The sequence below is a fragment of the Rhea americana genome, unplaced genomic scaffold (assembly GCF_003343005.1).
Source record: "Rhea americana isolate MKP2758 unplaced genomic scaffold, rheAme1 scaffold_125, whole genome shotgun sequence".
Lineage (NCBI taxonomy): Eukaryota > Metazoa > Chordata > Aves > Rheiformes > Rheidae > Rhea > Rhea americana.
Window position 1 is genome coordinate 345,535 of NW_028185317.1, and position 20,181 is coordinate 365,715.

At 41.6% G+C, this 20,181-nt stretch overlaps 1 protein-coding gene across 1 annotated transcript in view; it reads right to left on the reverse strand.

Moving 5' to 3' along the window:
- Positions 1–20,181, reverse strand: part of OPHN1 (oligophrenin 1) — a 90,849-nt gene that overhangs the window by 12,637 nt on the left and 58,031 nt on the right. The window contains exons 10-19 of the mRNA XM_085325997.1: positions 19,554–19,654; positions 17,346–17,437; positions 15,109–15,187; positions 13,024–13,057; positions 10,548–10,610; positions 9,252–9,326; positions 5,821–5,905; positions 5,404–5,462; positions 3,401–3,506; positions 1,654–1,813 (exon numbers count right to left, since the gene is read on the reverse strand). Of these exons, the coding sequence (XP_085182123.1) occupies positions 1,654–1,813; positions 3,401–3,506; positions 5,404–5,462; positions 5,821–5,905; positions 9,252–9,326; positions 10,548–10,610; positions 13,024–13,057; positions 15,109–15,187; positions 17,346–17,437; positions 19,554–19,654 (854 nt within the window). The remainder of the gene's footprint in view (positions 1–1,653; positions 1,814–3,400; positions 3,507–5,403; positions 5,463–5,820; positions 5,906–9,251; positions 9,327–10,547; positions 10,611–13,023; positions 13,058–15,108; positions 15,188–17,345; positions 17,438–19,553; positions 19,655–20,181) is intronic.

The following is a 20,181-nucleotide window of genomic DNA, read 5'->3' on the forward strand; positions in this document are numbered from 1 at the left end:
ATCTTTCTCTTCCTTCAGACTCATTTCAAGTGTTTGCTTATGTGTGAGCTGAAGACATATAAACTCTGAAGCTGATCTTACTAGCTCAATCTAATAAACATTACTAACTTAACCTTATCACTGAAGAAATTAAAAGCAAGCAAAGAGATGTCTGGCTTAATTAAAGATTTAATTCCAGGTCTTAGAGGTGGCAGTGCAAGTTATATGTTCACTCTGGCTTCTCTCTGCTGGCTACAGCCTGAACTGTTGGCTTTATAATATGGGAAGAAAGAGAACCTGTTCTAGAGCATTTTCTCTGAGAAGCCAACGTACAAATGAGCTGTTTTGCTGTGAGAACTTACGTAAAAGTGTTCACAGTGACTTACAAAGAAACTGGCATGTTATTTTCATGAGCTTGTTGTGTGGATATTCAAAAGCCTCTCAGAGCTCTTTCCTCCGGTTTCTCTGGTTGTATCCCTCAACACCACAATCTACTGCTCATGCCACCAATCCCAGCGTCTGAGAATTGTTCTCACCACACATTCACTTCTGCAATATCTGCTTTTCTGGCTTTTGCCTCCTTCTCCTCTCCTGAAAAGGAGGTTCATTTTTTCATCTATGCTGCCCTGTCTGCTGAGAACTCCACCCCACCTCCCTGACAGCAACTAACTCCTGCTTTAAAGGATGTCTTCAAACTCCCCCTTCTTCTAAGAGACCCTTTGAAAATTCTGCAGTTTAAAATTCAATGCAAATGGTTATTGGGTTAAACTCCATCATTCTTTAGTCATTCCCCAAAATCTAAGCAACTGTATCAGACATCACTAGCAGAAACTGATAATGCAGGTGGTTGTGGAATATTCTGCATTCCATCAGGACACAAAAAGCCACAACACAAGATCTATCCCCTACACATGAATAAATGCGTGTATGCTCAGCACTGACCACAGCAGACCTAGGCCCAACTGTGAGTCTAGGCATCGCTCTCACACAAAAATATTCAAYACAGATCTCATGAAAGGAAAAATTCTGATGTAGTCCTAAATATGATGCCACTGCCATATGGCAGAGCACTACAGTAAAGACAGTGCCAGCCATAGGCTAAAGCCTTCTCTACCAGCTCAGCCCCACACACAGGGCCATCCCTCTCCTCACAGACTTAATTTAAGCCATTCTCCCATCTAATACTTCCTATTTTACCAGATCTTATGCCCAGCTGAATTATTTTTATCAGTCTATTGAAACCTGTCTGCTTTGTGTTTTTTTCCTGCCTTAATAGTTCTACAGTGTCTCGTCTTGGATGACACCAGATGAAAAAGTTACTCTCTAGTTTGGATTCCACTCTTCAGCAAAGTATAAACTCTTGTAATGCCCAGGCATAAAATGTTACATAAAAACTTTCCTTTTCTTCTTTAAAAACAAAAAAATCTTAGACTCAGGGTTTCCTTTGGAACTAACTAATGGCAACAGTAAGGAACACATATCTGTTATACTTTTTGTTTCCTTCTGATGCATTTCAGTACATTACAGTATATTATAAAAAAATTCCACCCCTCTAAGAAGAATCCAGAAAAAGGAGCCAAATTTCTTAAATTATTGCCAGAGCAACAATTTGCATCAACATGACAGAACATCTAGGAGCTCTATGGATGAGCTCCTTCAGACTGCCATCTATACCTTTTCAAAATGCTCGATGAGGATCTCAACTACAATGTTTTGGAACTTGATGTTCATCATTGCTGCTACAGTGTCCTCCTGTGCTCGCATGAGGGTAGGTCCAAATATTACCCCCATATTAGACGGTGACATCAGATTCTCTCGGCTGTGCTCACATACGCTGTGGAGAGGAGGGAAAGAAGGAATAGTTTCAGGTTTTTTTTAGAAGATATATCTTGTTCTAAGCAATTTAAAAGAGACGACGAGAGTCATTCATTCAATTATCTTCATTTTGTTCCAATAGAACTTGTTTCATAACCCTACCAGAGATAAAACATGTTTCTGACTACAACATGCACCTTCTTTGGCTGGGACAACAGTCTGAGAGTGCAACATGCTGACAGCGTTGTTACTTCATCCCTTCAAACTTCTAACTCCTCTTTTAACTGCACCAATAAAAGCCATCTGTGCAACATAGACAAAAGGAATCATTTAATTTGGAATATCCTATTTACTCAAAACTGACTTTTGGCTTTAATTTTCCTCTCTTCTAAGGAGGAGAACCGAATGTAAGGAGTACACCTTTGAAGGGTTTCAAGAAATCTCTACACCACATTCCTTCTGAAAGAACCATAGTTTTCAGCGAACAGAGAAGTCTTTATTCAATGGACTTCAAATCTGGGAGTAATATGCAGACCTGTGGAGCAGCACCAACTGTTGAGTTAAACATGGACTCTATATGTTTTCAAAATTGAATAAAATCTGATCTCTGGGACCAGAGGAGAGTGACTCTGGTGCTGAAATCTAATGAATTCTGGGTTTGCCCTGTAGCTCTGGTATTAAAGTGGTTTATTTTAGCATGAAGGGGACTGGGGACAGAATTTAAGTGTAAACACTTTAAGGAATAAACATCATAACCACAAGAACAGTGTTAGCTTCATCAAACTGTAAGCCAAACATGCTCAATTCTGCCACTTGGCAGAAATTTTTAAAAATATATATAACATAATGTGCAAAGGCTAGAAATGTATCCCAGCCAGGATCTTCAGGGCAGCTAATGGCAAGAAGCCTCTCTCTCCATCGCCCCCCGCCCTACACACACACACCTGGGTGGGGTGGGAAGAGCAGATTCTCCACATTGAGCCTTCATAACTGGCAAGACAAGAAGGCAGGAAAATATTATTTCCCAAAGCAGTGCTGGTGCCATAGTCATCAAGTAACCGATTTTTTTGGTGACTCACAAGCAGAAGCCAGTGCACACGCAGTTCCGCAGTGCCGCTAGGAGTCCAGTACCATCAGGTCTGTAAGCAAGCTCTGAAGACGTGAACTACTCAATCCTTCATGCTACTGTAGGGACTCAATATTGAACCCCCAGAACTGGAGATGAAACCCAAATATGCTGAACCCACGTTCAGCCCACGGGCACAGGTCTTACAATTGTTTCCAAACCCCAGACCTAATGTTCTTGTTCACTGGACTGAGGGGCGATGTGTGTATAGCTCTGCTCTGCCAGACTGTATTTTCATTTCAAAATTATTTCCTGCTTGGCACTTGTCAGAAAGGGGATGAAATTGGCAGGTGGAAGGASAAACATTAGTTAATGCAGTGGACAGCAAGGACAATCACACCATTTGTGCAGCCTAAATATAAATTCCTAGGAGGACAGTGTTGGATAGAATTTTACAAACCTACTACAGAAAAGGTTAGGCTTGTTTTGCTGACTCCATTATTGTTCTTAGTTTGGCTTTAGCGAAAATTTTCTGCTTACTTGACTAGGTGTCGTATGAGGAGCTCTAACATCTCTCTGTTTTTGTCAGGTAGTTTATAGACCAGAGCATGAATGGCTCCCAGCCTGTAATCCAGGTTCTCAGATTCTGGAAAGAAGTAACACAAAGAAAAGATTGTACCTGTCACTTTTAAAGTAAATACCTAAAAGAAAGGTAAAAATGAAGGAAATCTGTGGATGCTGTTCCTTCTAGAATGTGAGGTTGGCTTGCCAAATCCAGTGATAGGAAGCAGAAGGAACATGGTATTACATAGCAACAGGGTAAGCACTGTGAAAAACAAAATGAAGTGGAAAGAGGGAGAAATCACACTTGAAAGAGAGCTCAGGGCTGGATTCTTCCTCTRAGTATAGGGCTAGGGAGATACGATGGGCACAGGCGTGTACTTCCCATCCACACCTCAGCTGTAACATGCCCAGGGCAGTTCCAGGGGAATAAGACCAGTTCATTCTCTCTGGCCTGTTTAATGAATCTCTTATCAGCCCAGATAGCCATAGTGCTGAACAACATGGTAAAATGTACTGCCTGAAAAAAATGGAGTCCCTGACCCAAAGAGGTCACCCTAAGAAGCATAAATAATCAAGAAACAATAAAATACTCGGTGTGAAAAGAATAATGTGGGATCTTGGTAGCTGGAAAGCCTAAAGGTGCAAGTTGCTGAGGGAGGGTAAGGAAAGGATTATGGTTTTACACATACTCAGCCATCATTGATTTAATCAGTCCTGAAACTAATAAATCTTGGTCTCGAGCACAATCATAGGCTGGTGGAAAATTTTCCTTTACAAGAAAGAACAAGTGTTACTAATTTTCCAAGGCTCCAACTAAAGGAGAGGCTGAGCACATGGGGGTATGAAGGATGTTTTCATCCAAAACAGTTTAKGGCAGTATGTGCCATAAATTTCCAAATACCAGCACTCTCGTGGGTAATCTTCATAGGAAGATTACTAACTCCCTGTATTGCCCTTGTCTCCATCTTAACATGCTGGCTCTCAACACAGTCTGAAGATGCAGCTAGTTTAAACTTATTATGGTTATTCACAAAGAGCCATAACAACAGGACAGCTGGGCTAGCTTAGCACTGACCATGCCCTATTAGGAAAGCCATGTTACTTTGCTTATTCATACTGGCTGTGACTCCATCCCAAGAGCTGCAGCAGAAAAATGCATTTTATGTACCAGCAGATACTTTGGATTCAACATCCCAGGACAAATTTCACAATTCAAAGGGAGCACCTAACTATCTGCTGATCTACATCATATTACCCCACAGATTTAAAAATAAATATATTGATACTATTGAAAAACGATTCTCCTAGGATTCTTGGGCCGATTTGCTTTTATGTTTATTAATATCCCCTGGGTAGCCAAAACCTCTCAAAGCMTGAAACCCTGTTATAGGGAAGTGCACTGGAGTATCAAAGGGAAGACAGGAAGAAAGATCATCACCTTCCTTTCAAAATCAAGACACCAGAAGAGAGGGTCTCTTCTGTTCCTATGCCAGAAAGCAGTTGGATACCCCTGGGGCAGGCTGATAGGTGACTTCAGCATATGCTTCCTCCACGCACAGCACTACTGGCCAGCTGTGCTTCAGGCCCCGTGGCTCCGAGCACAAGCGACCACGACATTGCCATTTTGCCTCTTGGCCTCTCTAATCACATTCTTGCTACTCTTCCTCCTCGCAGGTGAATCACATCATTTTCCTTCCTCACTAGCTTCCGAGCAAACTTTGGGAATCCCAAGTGGCAGAATGGCCTTAGGGTCATCCAGCTGGCCTGACAGTCTCTGCACAAAGAGGAGATGCCTGCCAGGGAAGATCACATCCCCTGCTACACTTGTAGCTTGGGTGGGCCCAGATGCCACCTTCAAAATTTCCTCTGTGCTCTAAGGAGCCATTGACACCAAACAAAAAATCAAAACTCATGTAGCTCATGTGTGGGTAAGGAAGGGCAGTGTGAGGGGCTATCAGCAGAGAAACTGTGCAACTTACTGGCAGCCGAGACCAGCTCCTTGTGGAGTTTGTACGTCATGACAGGCTCAGACAGGTTCCTGCAAGAAACAAAGAATAGTGAGTGCTAGAAGGCACAGCAGTGACTGGGCGTGATTACGCCTGAAGAACTGAAAGGAAATCTGTTTGCCCTCCAGTTCTAGTGATTCCAAGCAGCATCTCCTCCCAAATCAGATTAAATAATGCCTTTCCCATGAGACACAGCATTTCTACAACAGGTATATCCCCCCCACACTTCCTCCCATAAAAAAACCAAAATGATATCCCTTTCTAAAGCCTTTTGTCACTTCCTTTCCATTTCCAGCAGCCGTATGTTAAAATCTGGCGCTTTACTCAGCTCTTCACCACCAGTCTCAAGCCCCTTTGCCTACTCTGAGCACGTGCAATCCGATACGTTACCTGAGATAAAACTTCAGTGAGCTGGTAATTGTCTTGATGTCCCAGTCACTGCTCTGGAGATCTACATCCCCTGGACATTTTGGATCTCGAGAAAGAACAAAATGGCTTTAAAATAGGTCAGTTTTGAGGTCGTTATAAATAGCAAACTCAACAGGCAGGTTATTCTCTGGTGGCAAAAGAAGCTACGGTAGTACCTGAAGATAGCTGATCATTCCTCATGGTCAGGAAAAGAAGAGTAACAGTAACAGCATTAACATTTCAGAAGGGCTGGTATTTGGGGATGAGGACAGCAATACTAATTAAGGGCAAAGGAAGAAGCAGAACATAATATTTAAGTAGCAGTTGAAAGTTAGTGCAGGCATATTCTCTACTTTTCCCCAGCATATTCAAGACTGCTCTCAGGGGAAGTGGTAGAAACCACACATTCGAACAGAGGTAAGATAAGCTTCCTGATATTCAAAATAATTTTTCAACTGTCCAGCTCCAAACTCTCATTCTTGGTTACTCCCTTTAAGGCTATGCTGGAAGTATTCCTTCTTAGCGCAAGGAAAGGCAGGAGCATGGATGAGAAGGTAAAGCAATATGGAATAATATCTTGCTCACATTTACCCTCACTGAATAACCACATCGTTTTTGTGGTACAACGAAAAAAAGGACATGGTTTGGGGGAGGGGGTTAGGGGGGAGTTAGACTAAAGAAACAAACTGCATGATTTATTTTTAAAATAGAAATAGGGYTAGAGACAAAAATCTAGCTCCTCAATAAGGTTCAGGAAGGAATTCTTGTACATCAGATATTTTACTCAGTGTTGTTGGACTTTCCACCATGAAGAATCTGTACATAGTGGGATGGCAAGTGGTCAACCAAACCAGCACATGTTAATGAATGAAAAGCCACCCACTGCTAGGGTTCAGAAGAGAAAAACACAGAGCTACTCACAGGAGGGTGAGAATCAAGAAGCAATAGAAACTTAGGCTAAGTAATTAGTCATCAGGCAAGAGTAACTGGATAGCTGTCTGAAGCTGCGACTCCCTGGGAATCTGGTAAAGCTATATGTCAGCACAAATCGACCGTTTTTAATAAAAAACAATAGTAAAAGCAGTAACAGCCCTTGAATGGTACATCAATATCAGATGTCTACACAGGGAGCTGAAGGAAGCTGGCTTACGCCCAAGCCATGCAGATACCCATATAAACATACTTTTTGCCCTGTACTCCGGTTCTCCCGGCCAAGACATGGAGAACGGTTTGGCCTTTGGGTATTTGACAGGCCTGCCCCCGCCTGTGGGTTTGGCAGCCGATCGCACAGCCACCCCCTGCCCGTTCGCTGCACATCTGGGCGCAGGAACATCGCAGCTGCAYGGCAAACCTTAGCCCTTGTGGGCATTTCCTGCTGAGCAACAACRCTCTGACCTCCACAGCGTGTTGCACAGAGAGTTCACCCCAAACCTCTTTCAGGTACACATGATATTCCATTTGAGGGCAGTTACTCTGTTTGCTCTACAATGGATAAGTGGAGGTATTTGGTGACTGCCCTTTCTTGGACAYGACCTGAGAAGTTGACAATAGATGCATCTTATAAATGGAAACAACACTGAACTACAGTGTTAAATGGTGTTAGAATACACAGTGTTAGATTTTTTCTGAAGGGCACATTTTCATTTTCTTTGTAATTCTCATGTAAATTTAGGAGACACTGCACTGAAGTCAATGAAGTTACACTGAACAACACCATTGGAAATAATGGAATTATCAAATACCAGATTGCAGACCCCTCTCAAACCCATTGTGAACCCCTAAATGACCCATTACTGTTATGTTCTTAGTCAATAACAAGCCACACAGCTCATCAACACTAACCTATTCTTTGTCTGACTGCCTACAAATTTACACATTCATACAAAACACAAGATCCGCTGTACAGAAAGGCTTACAACAGAAATCTATACATTGGCTTCTCTATAGAAAGAACATTCCGTCCCCTCAKTGGATTAAAAATTTGCAAATATTCAGAGGGACAAGTCCCTCTAGAGGGTCAAATATGTTTCTGAGCAGCAATGGGAGGGAAGAAGGGACATAGTCCTGGAGCAGGAGCATCAAGATTATCTCCTACTGGACATGGGAAGACACATCCTTGGGAAAGTGAAGATTCAGTGAAAAGAACCCCCCAAGAAAAGCTCTCCCTGGCGAAAGCAGGCTGATGATGCAGGCTGCRCTCTCTGCTTTGACAACACTGGAGYGATACACATCTACAGGCTTTGTAGATGCATTGTGGAGACAGACATATTGGTTCTTTTACATTTCTACCACTTCTAGTCCTCTTAAGCCTTCACAGCWACTTGCCAGTTTAGGATTTTGCAAATTCTTTCACTGGCTTTTGCCTTAATCTGACATTTATGAAGACTGATTTCAATTTAACAGCAAGGTATCCCAATCCTTCTGGGTAGCACACCTTAAATCAGAGTAATGGCATATYTTCGCTGAGGGCAGATTCCTAGTATGCTTCTCCATGATAACCCAAAGAGGGAAAGGGTCCTCCTGAATTTGTGTGGGCTGATTTAAGAGGTGGAGACCTGTGGAATAAAGTGTCTTCTTGTGAATGTAATTAGCCAGGCAAGTTCACTGGCAGCAGCATGTTAGGAGATAGTCTGTCTGCACACCAAGGTACTCTAGAGAAAGCATATCAATGAGCATTAGCCTTCATGTTAGGTCCTCATTTGCACTGTCTAAATAAAAATCAGGACATATGGTTCTACGGAGGACAAAGAGTTGAGATAGCCATATGAGCAATAAATCTTGCTTTTGACTTTTGGGAAATGATGACAAATATGTGACATGTGCACCACAATTAGCAAGAAATGCTGTTATCCATGGGACATCTCTTACCRTCTTGGCTTGACTAAGAACTCCTGCACTCTCAATGCCACACTTTAGCCTGTATCCAGGGCATCAAGCCATACATCAAAGGTTTGGGAACTGCAGCGCTTTCTAATACAGTGGAAGATAAAGGTTTATCAGYGGGTAAGGACTCATCTCTCCATGGTGGATGTCTCACACTTTGGGCCTGTGGCAGGAGCATGCCCCCAGCACGTGACTCCAAAATACTTAAGTATTTTTAGCACACCATGAGAAAGGGCTTGTCCCTGTTGCTCTAGTGTCCTTGTTTTCCTTTCTGTCAAAACATCTCACCTAACTTAAAATACAAGTTACAACAGCAGCAAATACGGCTTAAACAAAGATAAAAGAGTAGGTTGCAGAAAAAAAATCAGAAAAGAAGGGTCAGATGTGCTTCAGATGAACTGTTAGAGATGAACAGCTGCCTGAGGGAATTCTGTGCTTGACAGATTCATCTCATTTTGAAATCTAATCYTCTTTGTCCTTAAAAACATAAAAATAAGACAATCTAGTCACACAGGATAATTAATTCTTACCAAAAAAGGCATTCAGCAACTTCTGCACCTGAATATTGCTGCCAACAGTTCGGTAGACACCCTCTGTAGTAATCCCTATGCATAACAAAGCCAAAAAGCATTAGGCAAGTGTTTTTTCAAGCTTATTGGAAGTTCAAAAGCACCATCTAGTGGAACAATATTATTCATTGAAAAGTCTCACATGTGTCAAAGTGCTTATGTAAGTATTTCTATTATGGGAAGCACTAACTTATTCTGAACCCAGACCTTCTACAAATTTGTACATGCTACCTCCGAATAAAACTGTTGGGCAGGTTTATTCTTCAAATAACATCTGCAAGTTGCTACTCTCTTATTATTCTCTTATTACTCTTATTCTTCTAATAAATGGTAATTGGTGGCAACCGTACAGAAGTCTAAATGCAATTACTGAGACAGAAGTTCTACTCTTTGATTAAAAACACAACATAGCTAGCCTTAACAGCTTACTATTCACAATCACTACTTTGAAACGCACTCTTTGCCTACATTGTGTCAGTGTTGGGCAATTACAGTCAACACGTGCAATATATACCAGAGCTGGCAAGCAATATCCACTTAATACACCGTATCTGGAAACATTACTGCTTTAAAATGAATGTGTTCAAATTATAACAGAAAGCAAACACATTAAAGCAGATTCTTTGAAAATATTAACCAAAATTAGGAAAACAGAACTGCTTTTTTTTGCCTAGCTTTGTCTTCACTGTGTTAAGGATTAGAGGGGAGCATTAGTCTGCTACCCTCCATTTCAGTGGCACTTGAGTGGCTATGTCCTAAAAGGTTTTGGAAATGAAAGCACTTGTATCTTTTTCCTGTGGCCAACCGGGAAATTCAGATGTTACGAAGCAATATCTTTGTCCCATTGCCCGAACAGATGATACAAGCCGGTACCAGCTGGATACTTCATGGAAAAGCCAGAACGGTGAAGTGTCATCCACTAGCCTGCTACATGGACCTGAGTAACTCCTTACTTAAGCTGACCTCTACCTCTTCCTCCAACCCAGAAAGTATTTTCAAAACAGTTCACCTGCCTAATAATGAGTTTTTCTAAGTCAAAGATGAAAAATTGATGAATGAAAAAAGGGAAAATTCACAGATATAATGAATACAGCACATGACTTCTGCTCTTTTGACATGCATTCTTTAGTCAATGAAACAGCACTGACTTTTAACTAACTGTGCTATATTAAGGAAAATACAATGTAATTCAAGGCCATTCGAACAAATGAGTGACAGGAAGCCAGTAATATCTGGATGCCACTGCTGGAACCTTACCTTTCGTTTCTACTGCGTTGATGCACTTCCTTACAAACTTGAAGCCAACCTCGTTCAACTCCACTATTTCAAATAAAGGAAAGTATTGTTAGCTACCTGGGCATCAACATGCAGTTAAACATGCAGTGGAAAACTACTACGACAACCACATACACAGGCACTACTCTGCACAAAAAACCCGCAATGACTTAGTGCACTGCAGGCTTCACGTATGCATCTGGGTATTTGTTTTATACAGATTATGTACATGTCTCTAAGAAAACACAAGCATTTGAAAACATATGATAAGGAATTATTTGTATCATCTGCCCTCTGTTTTTCTTGAATTTGTTTTGAGTTCCGGGCTCCCCACCCCCTTCTGTTTTTAATAATAATAATGGAAATCAGAGTTTAGTCACATGTGAATGTGTGTCTGACAAGGAATTAATCAATCATTTCCAGAGCACTGCAATATCTGCAGTTAGAGTTCTTCCACATCAGTGGATCATACAATTTCTACTTATCTACTTGACTAGATTAAAAAAGTAAAATTATAGCTTTATACACTGCATAAACAAACCAGAACACAGGGTTTTGTTCCAGCTAGTTAACCACAGACTATCACCATGCCTGTCTTAGAGGCAACATGAAGCAAGTAGAAACTTAAGATTTTTTTTTTAATACCTATTTCAACTTCCTTACTCACACTAATACTTCTCGTGATTTTTCCAGAATTTTTAGTAAAATAAAGTATTGCAGGATCTGGGATAGTACAGGATTGCACTGTAATTTACAGATGTAACTTATACCATGAAGTAACTTTCTGTMCAGTGGAAATATATATGTTAAACTTCTCCTAAATGACAACGCTAAATATGTTTTTATTTCAGAGAGGAACAGATCTCTGTAATCTTTTTATTCACAGTGGCCTTCAGATGAGATTAAGAGACAGACTTTTTCAAAGGTTCTTATTTGTGTAATCTAGTTGACTGGAAAAACAGTTTACTAGAATACAAAATTTTGATTGAAAACTTTGCATTYAAACATTTGTGGTTCATAAGTCAGTACTACTTTATTTGGGTTTCAAACTGAATTTTGGCTGAAAATGTTGACTTTGAATTAACATTTTATAATTAAAGTAAAATATTTCTTAAATTCAGACTTAAGTATCATTTCTTTTTTCCCATTTTAAAACATAGTGCCATTTTTATTTTAAAACTCCTGTGGGAAAGTCAATATTTCTTCCACTTAAAAAAAAAAAAAGAAAATCAACATTTTCCTGGAATAAATATCCACAGGACACGTTTGGACCATCTCCACTCACAGTAGAGGCTGTGCTGGTGAATCTTACAAAATCACATTTTCCACAAGTCATTTATAAAGATTCTCTCTTTGAGTGACGGTGATGGAAAGCTCAAACGTATCTTGGCTTTAAAACAGGAATAGGTAAAGATCCATTTAATGCTTAATACTGTAATGTATAATATGACTTGAAGTCTTTCCAGTTCTAATCTATTAAAAATAGAGTGTATTTGCTTTTGAGAAGTGTTTAGTTACCTTCTTTCCAGGCATGTAATACAAACATAGTACACTAACCTGCTCCAGGCTTACGCACCTGCTAATAGCGCGTGTATGCTAACTACAGCGAGCGAGTTACGCTGTTGACTAGCCAGTCATTTCCGTGACACGGAATGCAAACCTTCACCCAGCTAACGAATCCACAGTCTTCCGATCCCGCCTACCCMGATAGTGCAAGCCACGGATTGCAAAAGAGGGGAAAGCTAAGAGGGGTCAGCCCCAATCGGACCGCTGCAAGGGGCGGCGGGTAGCTTACAGCCCGCTTGCGGAGCAGGGAGCTCAGAGAGAGATGGAACAACGTGGTAGGAACTGGAACACAACCTCTCCTTCTTTAATGTCTGATATGTGAAATGTCCTCAAAATCTTCCATTGATGATCTTGCCCTCTGCTGTTTTGGAGTTTAGCTGCAAATTTAACTTTGTATCTCTCTAGTTTTTGCTACCTAAAAGCTGCACATTACAATCAATAACTTTTGCAGTTGGAAGTTCACTCAAATAAGGCCTCACCGCAATAAAAAGGAAACAAGTTACCCCACTACCACCAGTCCTTGTTTGAGAAGGACCAGCAAGCACCTTAATCTCGAAGGTCTGGAGTTTAAAAACCACAATGAACTCTTTTTCTAGATTCCTGGGAGGCAGGTCTTGGGATAAGGCCTCTCACGCCTGCTCAGATAGCCCCTCCTTGTCAGGGAGCTACAGGTCTTCCTTGCAAGGTGACGAACGCCCTTCCCGTAGTACAACCTGCTCCCCCAGGACTCGCACAAGTTTTTAATGATATCCGTAGCTCCCTGTCAATCCCATGGAGGGAATACACAGCCCATTCAGCAGAGACCAAAGATGAGTATACCTATGAGCAAATATGTTACCCCACTTCAACACAGCTTCAATATTTTAGAGGAACAGAAACTTAAAGGACTCACTTTCCTCCTGTTTCGTGATGGGACTGTGGTAGATCTAAAGAAAGGGGAGGGAATGGAGGAAGAAGAAACAAAAACATAATGCAACATGATTTGATATTTATTTTCCAAAAGAAAATGCAGGCTCTCATAAATCACCTAACACCAGTCATACACAGCTGGTAAAACAATGTCCCAAAGAACGTCAGCTTATAATATAAGCAAGATATCATTGCCTATATAAAAAACGAGATTGCTGACTTCCCACATTTAATTTGTGTATCTGTTTCTAGAAAAGGGATTTTCCAAAAGCAGAGCAAGAACTTCTGTTCGTTTTATAGGTAAACTGTAAAAATGGTAGCTGGAAGCAGGACAGTCAGGCCCAAAGGTGTTTTCTCTGGTTTAAACACAAAATGTCCAAAAAATTATATCTCCACCCAATACCAAAAATACTTCTTGTATTTTTAATAATAATAAATGGTGGGTGCTATTCTTGTTAGAAAAATCCCAAATCCCTTATGAATAGTAACACAATATATAACATCCAGTGAACAGCAGATACTACGTAAGTGAATGGCTCTCCAGTCTGAACATACTGACACTCCACGTTCTTCCAAACTGCCTCCTGTTTAAACTACTGAGAAGATCCTGTTGAGGGTCCCACATCCCACTGGCCACTCCTCACCCCCAACCTTGCATGAGGGGCACAGCCCAGAGCTGCTCCATCAAATATCCATTCAACAAAGACAAGTGCAGACTCCTGCCCCTAGGGAGGAATATTCCCGAGCACCAGTACAGGCTGGGGGCTGACCTGCTGGAAAGCAGCTCTGCAGAGGACCTGGGAGTGCTGGTGGACAACAAATTAACCATGAGCCAGCAATGTGTCCTTATAGCCAAGAAGGCCAATGGTATCCCGGGATGCATTAGGAAGTGTGTTGCCAGCAGGTCGAGGGAGGTGATCCTGCCCCTCTACTCAGCCCTTGTGAGGCCACAACTGGACATGGAGTTACTGGAGAGAGTCCTCCATAGGGCTACAAAGATGATCAGAGGACTGGAGCATCTGCCCTATGAGGAACGGCTGCGAGAGCTGGGCCTCTTCAGCCTGGGGAAGAGAAGACTGAGGGGGGATCTTATCAATGTATACAAATACYTTAAGGGAAGGGTCAAGAACATGGGGCCAGACTCTTTTCAGTGGTGCCATGCGACAGGACTAGAGGCAAAGGGCACGGACTGAAACTCAGGAAGTTTCACCTGAATATGAGGGAAAACTTCTTTGCTGTGAGCATGACAGAGCACCAAAACAGGGTGCCCAGAGAGGTTGTGGAGTTTCCTTCTCTGGAGCTATTCAAAACCTGCTTGGACGTGATTTTGTGCAACATGCTCTAGGTGACCCTGCTTGAGCAGGGGGGTTGGACTAGCTGATCTCCAGAGGTCTCTTCCAACCTCAACCATTCTGTGATTCTGTGTGATTCTGACCAGCAGCAGCTCAGCAAGTGTAGGCACCATTCACCCTCTCTGCAGATGCTGCTTAGGGATGTGGAGCTCTCAAGACACAAGGATAAGCAGCAAGAAACATTTTCCCACACTGCATATCATGTTGCCTGGAGAAGCTTGTGCTTTGCTCAGGTTAAAGGAAGGAAATCAACAACAGCAGCTGAAGGCAAACACTCATGCAGGGTGACTAGTTCCACAGCTATTAGAATCATAGAATCACAGAATCAGTAAGGTTGGAAGGGACCTCTGGAGATCCTCTAGTCCAACCTCCTCGCTCAGCAGGGTCACCTAAAGCAGGTTAGACAGGGTTGCATCCAGGTAGGCCTTGAACATCTCCAGAGAAGGAGACTCCACAACCTCTCTTTTGTCCTCTATTAAAAGGGACAAAACAATCCCCCCATTACAAACCCTGCCTACAACAAAATAGTCTGAAATCTAGTTTTTCCCTGTGTAACTGAATTGATGCCCTAAATTAAAGGTAAGCAGTAGCAGGGAAGTGAAAACTGCAAAAATGAGCTTGCCAGTTGAATTATTTACCTTTCTCAAAATCCACCAGTAGAGGACACTGTCTCACAGGAAAATCATGGGGAGTATAACAATTCCTTGAATACTTACTGGCTCTTTTCCATCCATGGCTTCCATCCATAGTCTTCGATTAGCTTCTGAAAGTGCTTGTAGCGTGATGGTACCAGATCTATGTAGAGTTTGTCCAGTGCAAGACAGGAAAATAAAGCAAAGGTTATTTTTAAACGGGCAGAGAAATGATGGTAATACTAGCAGAGGGAAATGCACACTCGTTACTCCATTTATCAGCAGTATCCCAAAGAAATCTTCTCTCAGTCCTATCAAGGAAGTGCTGAGACAACGCAGATAAATGGGTTGCATACATACTTCTGTTCTTGCCAGACGAAATCCCCAAGAAATCCACAGTTCATCTTCACACACATAATCTTCAACAAATTAGTCATAATGCCCACAATTGCCCCACCTTGTTCTGCTCACCACAAGGTAGAAATGCAATCTGTTATCTTCCACACAATTAAAGGCCTTAGTGACAGAGTATTGGGCTGGCTGCTTCTTTCGTTGGATCCAAGCATTCTGGAAACCTTTACAACCTCACGTGAGGGATTCCCATTACTTGTAAGCAGAATGATCCTCTTGAGTGATAGATAAAGCCAAAGGAAAGAAATGCAGCAAGCAGCAGGATCACGTGGCCTGGTAATGGGATCAAATCCATCACAGCATATACCTCAAGAGATCACGATGTGCAGTTTAGTCAAATAAATGATGTAGGACTCAAATGGTTAAAGTCCGTGCAAAGCACTGAGCCACGTTATATCCTGCTCTATTCTAGTAACCCACTAGAGTCAATGCCATTAGAGACAATTAAATATGACTGAACAGACCAAATCCTATTTCTTTATTTGCAGATTTGCAGACCAAGGATTCTAGCAGCAGCAGGTAAAGGCACTTAATACAGTAAGAGAAAGGGCTAAGTGAAACCTAAGGCTGGGGTTATATTGCATGCCATTTTGTGCTAATGAACTCCAGCTCTACACATTTATGTACTCAGCTGACTTCGGTTTTCTGTGCTTGTTCTGTCACCTGATCTCACTTTGAGTAAAAAAGTTGTCTAGAGATTCAAGCTGCCTGGCCAACGTAAACTACAAGGATACGACACCATCAGTTCAGCATACATCTGATGGAGACCTTAGCTACTGTCATTAACCACACTATGTTGTGATTAGTGGGCCGATCTTTCTCTTTTTTCTACCAGTCTTACACATGCAAGCATCTCTAAGATGCTGCAAAACGTGTATTCTGATGCACTGTTATATAATTCAAAACACTGCAAATTAATGGCATTAAATACAGACAAAAAGTGCTGAAACTTACTTCTGAGTCATGTCTATCCCACTTCCAGTGCTCAAGGTAACTTTTAAAAATCCAAGATCATTTTAAGTCTGTTAGTGGGAAGAAAGAAATGCCCTAACACTGAACCATAGGCTGGTGCAAGGAAAGTAGGTATGGAACAGAAAGGAGAAAATACAAGATAAACTGCAGAAGTCAGTGGGATGTCCAAGGCAATAAGAGACCAAACAGTGTTTCCGTTGTGTATCCTTTTATGATAAAACAGGGTCTGATTATCCGTAATTTATCTCCTGTTACTTTTCCATGATTTCAGCACATAACAAGGCTTTCACAGTGCATGTATTTGATGACATTCATTCTCTTGTGACTCTTACTCTTGTCCCATAATACCTAAAATATCAAATTCAGTGGGAACAGAATCACACTGCTAGTGTGGAAGGCAAAACTAACCTACAGGGAGAATCTTTCACAACATGGTTATCTATAAACACATATACACGTGAGGTTAAATATATATGGGCAAGGATGCCACCCAGTGCCAGCAACGGTACTGCAAGTTTCTTGATGGCCCACAGAGGCTATTCATGCTTTCACAGGACTGGAAAGACATGATAAAACACCCAACAGACAGAGAACCTGGAGTACAGAGGAGAAGAGAGCACTACCTCTACCCCAGCACAATACTGCTGCCCACGCAGAAGGGATTACTGGCTACTCAAAGCAAACATTCCTTGCACAGATCCCTATAGCAGGATTCATCTGTTCAAATTCAGACACCTTCCTCTGAGCAAGATGAGGTACTACTCTTTTGCAGTTCATGGAGAGAAAAGGGCACTTCAAGATGTGATTCACATATCCTAAGAAGAAAGTCTAACATAGGGAGATGTCTAAAAGTAGATGTCATGAGATGAATCTCATCCTAGGACACCCTTCTGTTGCTGCAGTACTACAATCAAAATGCAGTTATCCTTCTGACTCACCTTTCATTAGTTTCAATGTCAAAACAAAACCTTTTGTCTATAGAATCAGTCTTTCTCCTTACACAGGATTTCAGTGTCAAGTCTAAAGTGCCCTAGAAAATAAAAAGATTAAAGTCAGGATTAGAGGAAAGAAATGTGAAAGAGAGTTTAAGGTTTTCCAGCACTCTTAAGCTGCAAACAAGCATGGCACTGTCCACAGAGACATCAGCCATGACTGCATGCTCTCAGCAGGTGTCCTGCTAATTAGATGGCATTTGCAGAGAGACCACAGATGGTCCTTCTCACTATTCAACAAAGCTGCAACTAAGACAGAGATCAAAGGCTTTGTAAACTAGGCTTCCTCTCCACAGTAGCAAAACGTTCTAGATTTCATGGGATTACCCTGCAAACAAGTGCTAAGTATCTCAGCAACAAGCAATGTGCCTCCCCAGGGCAGAAAGATTGCTTAAAACAAACATTTTGGAAATCACTTATTCTCTGAGACCAGAAACCAGGATCATGCTTGTCTATCATATGACATAGTTGGGTCCTAATTTTTATTGGGGTTAATCAGTGCTATCAATATCCACATCCATGGCCCAAACCTCGTTAAAAAGAAGAATGTTACCTGACCAGTGTAGATATATACTGATGAAAAATATTGCAGGGCAGAGGTTTGGCCATATGTTTTAACAGACCTTTATTTTACAGCAAATGTGAATAGCAGTTAATTTATAACACTTCTGTAAGGTCTCCATTACTTTGCAGAAACTGAAGAGACACTCTAGGAAATTTTATAAACCAATCAGGCCTTGGCCCTGAATGTGCAACCTGCAATGCGTTAAAGACTTTGACTGCCATTTCGCTGTAGTCTGCTAGGCTCTTGACAAGAGTGGATCAAGCAGATACAGGACAAGACACCAGTCCTCTGCAAGATTATGCCTGATTTGTACACTGTGATGATAATTCCCTGCCCCCTTCCCCCCCCCCTTTTTCTTTTCAAACTTAAGAGCACTCTTTATAATTGCTACATTTAAAGTTGTATGGCCATTTGTGGCCTGAAGGTGCACACTACCCGACTGCAGAAGTTTGGGAGGGATATTAACTTACATTTTTACAAGCCCCTACCTGCATTAAAGTGTTTTACTAGACAGCTTTACAAAGTAGATGACAATAGATCTCTCCAGTCAATACACTGGACACTGCTCTGCCAAGGACTCTGCCAAGGGCTCCCAAAAAACACATTTTATTTTATTGCTGCAATGTGCAGGGGCTGCCAAAGAACACAGATCATGAGATCACAAATTGGAAAACAGCATGCATGACTTGGAAGTCCCCAGGGGATGTCGTTCCATGGCAGAGATGAGGACGGGTGGACTCAGCTGGACTCATTTGCTGTATTCTGAGCCACAGTCTGTCATCTAACACTGTATCCTGCCCCTTTTCTATTAAACTGAGGAACAATAGGAACTCTCAGATAAATCGCTTACTGGAAAAAAACAAAGTCCTTTGTAAAAGAAACAGGTCCCCAAATTGTTGCTTTACTGCACAGTTTAGAGCTGCAACTTCTTCCATCTCCTTTCCTAACACTGCTCCCACTTATAAGTAAATAAATCTGAAGAACAGAAATCAAAATCACAAACCAGTGACTGTATGAACAGGTAAATGCAAAGAAAGAGATAGAGCTAATGGAAGCATTCAAATACCTCCAGTAATTCAAATATTTGCAATTACTCTCAGAGGCACATGCAAATCAGGCTGTAGGTTCACCACTCGTTTGCAGGGAGAAACATACAGGTTAGCTTGTCTCGAGCCATGGCCAAGTGATATTAACTGGAATTTCCACTGGCAAAATCAGAATAACTTAAGTTTCTATGGAGCAGGGGGAGATGAAACTTCTTCCTCACAGAAATGTTTCATTCACGTTGGCACCACAAATACAAGTGGCTGTCAGGAAAAGCGGACACAAAGTCCTTCTGTCTGCTCTGTGGCTAGCAAGAGCCCTTCTATACCCACAGTTGCCAGTTCAGTATTCAGTTCACTACCGACACTCTTTCAAACCAGCACCATTCAAATTATGGTTTCCTGCAGTGGGAGTGGCCTACCTGTGCTCCAGACATGGTATTTGCACTTGTATTTGCTCATATAAGGAGAAAAATAGAATGAGTAAAGTTCAAAAATGATGATGGGGTCAGTCTTTGCAGACATTGCTCCATGAAATCAACTCACTTGCTTAGCTCCAGGCTTCTGGTCCATGGGAGTCATCCTTAATGTTTTTGCCTCCTTTTCATATTGACAATAATATTTCACCCAAGAAATGCCCAATGCCCCTGCAGAAATACAAGAAAAGCCGAAGTCAATAGAGACAGAGCATTAGCTTGATCAGAAGCTTGCAGGAGCAGAGGTCGTATTTTGCTGCAAGGTTGTATTTCTCTGGTAACAAAGGCAGTCTGATCATGACTGGGGATCTTAGCTGTGACCCACCATAAACAGTAACACCAAAGTGTACGAGTATGCCCTGCAGCAGGGTACACAGAGAAGTCTCGTTCAATAGTATGTCTATTTACAATTTTGCAAAAGCTAGAAGTGAGGAAAATGAGCACAGGGCAGCAACCACATCCAATACCCTCAGAAAAAGCTGCTGATGAAAAGACATTTGTGAGACTCTGTTTGCAAGCCAGAATAGTTTGGCAAAGTCTAGCCAAGAAATACACCAGCAGGATCCTACGTGTCTTGAATGTTTGTTTCAAATGGATGCCACTATTTTTTCCTGTCAATGAAAAGCTGGCAGGAAAGACAATAGCATCTTTAAAACACCCTAAAGTGCATATTTACATCACACAAAGATTTATTTTCA